The 5660-nt window shown below is 36.7% G+C and overlaps 1 protein-coding gene across 1 annotated transcript; it reads left to right on the top strand.

Annotated features, from left to right (window-relative positions):
- Positions 1 to 1768: 1768 nt before the first annotated feature.
- On the top strand, positions 1769 to 4197 carry LOC108677614 (WSC domain-containing protein 1; the record flags this gene model as incomplete). Its single annotated transcript, XM_018165866.2, has 5 exons — positions 1769 to 1983; positions 2582 to 2640; positions 3043 to 3157; positions 3491 to 3639; positions 4074 to 4197. Coding segments are annotated over exons 1-5 (530 nt in total), but the record flags the coding sequence as incomplete, so codon positions are not given.
- Between the last annotated feature and the right edge of the window lie 1463 nt (positions 4198 to 5660).

Genomic DNA, 5660 nt, shown 5'->3' with positions numbered 1-5660 from the left:
TAAGGACCGCTTACTTGTATAAATAGCTGTTAATTGTGTTCTCAATATAGCTGTGTTAATTGTGTGTGTTAAGATGATTAAGGAAACAGAATTTGTTAAACCTTTTGTAAATGATGTACTTAGGCTGCGAAGCGTGATAATTCGTTTTTTGCGTGGTTATAAATATCCACTGGTGGGGGAAATGTTATGATCGCAATAGCGTACAGTAATTATTTATTTATTTGAATCTGTATTTATCTTTGTTATTCTAAAAATTTCCGAGCTCATCTTTAATTTTCTTTATTTTTCCTAACGTATTTTTCTCAATTGTTAGTCTGACTTAGGAACTGAACGAATGGTTCTTTGAAGAAGGACGTATCTGTCGTTAGGTAGAATATTTCGATAGGAGTCAGTCAATTATTGGAAGCCGAATGAGGAACTCATATGTACACAGTGTAATTAAGATCATGAGTTCGCCGTCACAAATTACTGTGTCTTGTTTTTATCCTCCAAAGGCAGTGTACTACCGAACTATACGATCACATAAGGCTTCTATGAAGTGGTAGCCACGTGTAGGTTGCAGCGGCGTGTGTGTCACGATACAGCTTTTAATGCATCAACATCAAGACGAATTCCACTCTTCTGAATGCCACTATAAATCTCACAGTGTTAGCTTTCTACGAATGAACATGTCGGTATCGGAACTTGTTGTTATGACTCGAACAAGACTGATGGAAGCAGCAATCGTTGCAGGTCTGAAGTCCAATGGATGTTTATGCTTTTCGGTTATGTGGTGGGAAATGGATTATTCGGCAGGTACTATTTCAGACGTTTATTCGCGGTCGTGCACAAATAAGTTTAATAGATGATGTTGCAAAATTTGACAGTATTGTTACTTCGTACAATTTCGGTTCATTCAGTGTTTTTCGTTTAATCGTACGAATGTATGAACTTTTGAAGGATTTATTCACGTAGATTTTAGACACAATAACGTATGCCTAACAACAACAGTTTTTGGTTGGAATTTTTTTTTTGTCTGTGCCTCGGAGAAATTGCCTTTATCCAAACCAAAGAAAGAATGAACTTTTACATAAGAATATAAAGCAATAATAACCTCGGGTGGCACAGGTGGCGCTCAATCAGTCACGTCCAGGCAAATAATAACCACGGGTGGCGCAGGCGACGCTCAATCAGTCACGTCCAGGCAGTGGTGGAGGACTCTTGGGTTTCTATGGGAATTCATTATTCCAGAATTTTACGTGAATTCGACCAAGTTTGACATGACATGCCCTTGGATACGGGGAGTGTTCACTTGCAGCAGTAGCAGGATTAAAACCCTTTCCTTTAAGTTAGTTTTGTTCGTCCTGAGTAGTTCGAAATGATCTGAAACATGCATCTTTGCAAGAAAGACCTAGTTATAGAAGAGAATAGAAGTGTTCCAACAAGCCCTTCTCTTAAGACGACTAACAGGACTCTAGCTTGGGCTCACAGCACAAATGGGATCAACCATTTTTTACGTAGTCAAATATTTTTGGGCTATGGAAGAATCTATTGGAGCCATCACATATCAATTTTTCCAGTTAAAATATTTTGTGTCTTAAGCAGATTTAGAAAACTCAGAGAAGAAGTCATTCAGAGAAAAATGTTTAGTGCGGCGTTGACCTGGAAAATATACTATTATTCATCTTATTAGTTATATGCGAGTTTGAGAGAAAATAATATAATTATATCTATATTTCTCATAATGATTTTTAGATTGGAAATTATTTCGAAATGTCTTCATTTCTTCAGACTTGTCCAAGGTCAAAAGCTTGACCAAATCCACCACGAAGTAAACCTACACGAAATCTGCAGGGATTTGTGTTCAAAAATATTTTAATTTGCGTGTTTTACTTCAACATAAGTTAAAGTGCCAGCAAACATGCAGGTTTTCATGAGGAAAACGTTCCTAAAGACTATATGTGTAATATTCTTCACTTCCGCGTTCCTCATCTTTGCCCTCAGGTACGTATAACAAAACCCCAGAAGAATAAAATGATTCGAACGAAGTCGATTTCAGCAAAACTATAATGACATTTCTGGTAAAAATTCATTTAAAAATACTTATGGTTCCGTATCTTCCACTCAATTTTTCAGCTGGAAAATAGATCAATGTACTGATCTATCTATGTACATAAACAGATCAATCAACGCCCTGCAGCCAGTGGTCAGGCAGCAGCACCCGGCAGAAATACTCGAAATATTCGTTCAGCTTTTATTAAAATTCGTTCTGTTGTTATTAAAAATTCACAGACAACACTAAGAAAGTCGTTATTTATATTTATTATTTGTTTAATTTCCTTCCCTAACAACTTTAACTTAGCATTCTATAAGCACGGCTAGGATCGCCTGCCACNAATTTTTTGAATAGTGACGTGTAAATCAGAATGTTAATATCAATTAGTGGTGTGGAAATCAGAGTATTAATGTCAATTATTGGTTTGTAAATCAGAGTGCTAGTATCAATTAGTGGTGTGCAAATCAGAGTGTTAATGTTTTAAATCCAATCCGTAGTTTGTTAAAAATTAACTGATTTTTCCTGACAAAATACCTTTGTCGCCAGAATCACACGGCCTGCTGAGACCAATAATCCGCTCATCGGGATTAATGCTCAGCAGTTACGTGAGTAATTGTGGATGATTTATGAGTAAATTGCCCGCAATTAATAATAATTATTCAAATTACGTCCCAACATTCATAAATCACGTTATGCAATTTAGTCTACGGAGACAATGGCTCTCTTGCACGCTGATGATTTGTGGTGATATTATCAACATTTGTTGACCACTTTATTTAATGCCGCACATTTTTTATTTGCACAGACGTCGCTTATGAGAACTATAAATATTTGTTTCTAATAATTACATCGTAAAAATTATGCGACAACAAGTTTTCAAAGGTGGAGAGTTATTCTGCATTCTCATATATCCTATGATTTGCGCACTCAATTAAAATTGGCAATGTATTCCCAAGAAGCAGATTCTGTTCTGAAGAAGCAGTTTTATTTGACCCTTCGCTATGCAGGCTGGAATTACTCAGGAGGCGAATTCCTTGGCCTCCCTGAACATCCTCCCTTCCAGCAGGACTTGCAAAGTCCAATTTCTGCCCACCCGTGGCCAAATGACACAACCTGCAGCAGGTTAATACTTTAAAATAGTTTTTTAGCTCATAAATTTCTCATTCGTGAACATGATATATGTCTGTTGAATTAGCTACAATCATTACCGCTCTGTGCAAGATACATTTTGCCTTAAAAATGCTGTTGTTCTCCATGAAGTTGCTAAGAGTGTTACTAGAATATCATGATCTTGATTGAATATTCTTCGAAAATTGACATTCAATAAATAAATTATATCATTCAAAATCACTTAACCTCGTAGCCATCCATTATCACGTGGGCAGGTTTGAGACGAGGCTGGGTGTGGACATCCCGCGGATTTACTTAACTTCGTAGCCATTATCACGTGGGCAGGTTTGAGACGAGGCTGGGTGTGGACATCCCGCGGGTTTATCTAATTTCGTTCCCGCGCTCGGGCAACACCTGGACGCGGTACCTGGTGGAGGGCGCCACGGGCATCTTCACGGGCTCTGTCTACGTAGACCAGAAGCTTTACAACCTTGGTGATTACTCTTTTCTATAATTCACAATTATTCATGCACATATAGACTTCTGTGTCTCAGAATGAACCCTGAAAAAAAAAATGAGACAGAGGGAAAAAATTGTGCCGGAATATAAAGGTATGAAACGAGACATTATTTATGTCCTGTATTACGTAATCTTCGAGTTCAGTGATTGACTTCGCTGGTGCAAGGCTTTCAATTCACTTTCCTGAATGATGAATCCTTTTATTTAACTATTTAAAATTTCATTAGTGGATTAAATCAAGAAAACATTCGCATCATATTTTTGGAATCCTTTAGATTTCATGAATCTTCTTTCAAATCACCTTACTCATAGTTCAGTCTTCGATGGTATGCCGTTATCTGGAGAAACCTGCAATTTTAGCTTCGTAGCATGTTTCCGCGAGAATAATACCGAGCACATTTAATGGCAGGATACCTGGGCGAGGAGCAGAACATTACATCGAACACGACACTGTTGATCAAAGATCATCTGACCGGAGGCAAGCCTGCCCCACGGGACGGCCCGATAATATTACTTATACGTGATCCAAGAAAGTGAGTTGAAAATTATAATAACTAAATCATATTGCATGAAACATACGTTTTATCTCTATTATTGCATAGTACTTTTTGTAATAGGAAAATCTCATAGGACAACTTATGAAAAGTTTAGCCTGTGAAAAAATATTTGAATATGAATTAATGTTAAATTTTTTGGCTTGGTGAATTAGTTTTCAATAAAAATCTAGATTGAGACATCCGTTTAAAACGATTGAGGTCATCCTTCTCTATATCTCATTTCTACAAAATAATTCAATGTACGTAATAACATTTTAAATTTTTTTAGGTAGAATGCCGATATCACTAAACCTTTTTCATTTGCTTTATGAAGTGCTACAAATCAATGATTAATCAACATCTAAATATGCTTCATACTAGGCAATGCTTGACAGGCATAGAAGCTAACTTTGATAACTATTTTTATTTTTTTATGGTTTTGCATGTTTGTTCCTTGATATGACTTCTTGACTGGGCAGTGCGATAACCTCGTATCTGGCCTTCAAGAAGGCTAGGAAAATGCACAAGAATCCGCTCATCTACAATGGCCCGGAAACGCTTCAGATTGAAGGTAAATTTTAATGTTTGCTTAAACTATCAGAGCTCGCTTAAGTATGCGTAGTGGCTTCATTACACGTAGTGGCAAATTTCTCGTATATGACTGATTGGTTTAGCTTGAAAAGCCGTCAGTGATTGGCTGTCGGAGTGACGAACTCGTAACTATTCATGACAGTACGGCCCCAGAACGATTAAGTATCATATGATATGGGGAACTTTTTTATTTAAAATGAACTATATATGGATTTGAATTTTTTATGTAGTCAAGCGATTCGACCTAATGTGTGTTTTTACAACCTTTAAAAAAGTATGACATTGAAAAATATTAGTGACAAGTAATTAGCACTGGCCACTGACGTCAACTTCACTCTGATGCTTCCTCTACGTTATATTGATAGCTACATCACTCCTACAGTAACAGTAATCGTCGTTGATCATCGAACGACCTCAAAACCTATATGTAGAAAATTGTTTATGCATGATCTAGAATCGAATACTCACTTACCGTTCGGCACTTGTCAATTTATTTGCATGTAGAAATGCTGCTCATCTTTCATCCTCTATGAATTTGAACTTCTGCGCGAATTGAACATTAACTGCAAATTTATTCGAACAGATTTCGAAAAGGATACGAAAAACTGCATTGCTTTCTGGGAACGGGTAAGACTTTTAAAGCATGAAAATGTTATTAGATATATAGTAGATTTACAAGAATGCGTAATGTATAGAATTCAGGTATAATTGCGCTTTGTATATAGACAAATAATTTTCTATTACTTTTTGCTTTGCCTGTGGCGATAATCGTTGCTCAAACAAAAGTAAAAACTAACAATTGGATATACAATCGTACCGTGGTGCTTCGGCACCTATAGCTAAACCAATGATGGGTGTAGTGCTGTACT

Source organism: Hyalella azteca, unplaced genomic scaffold (genome assembly GCF_000764305.2).
Source record: "Hyalella azteca isolate HAZT.00-mixed unplaced genomic scaffold, Hazt_2.0.2 contig14247, whole genome shotgun sequence".
Taxonomy (NCBI): Eukaryota; Metazoa; Arthropoda; class Malacostraca; order Amphipoda; family Hyalellidae; genus Hyalella; species Hyalella azteca.
Note: the sequence above shows the minus strand (reverse complement) of the source record. Positions and strands in the feature narration are given on the sequence as shown.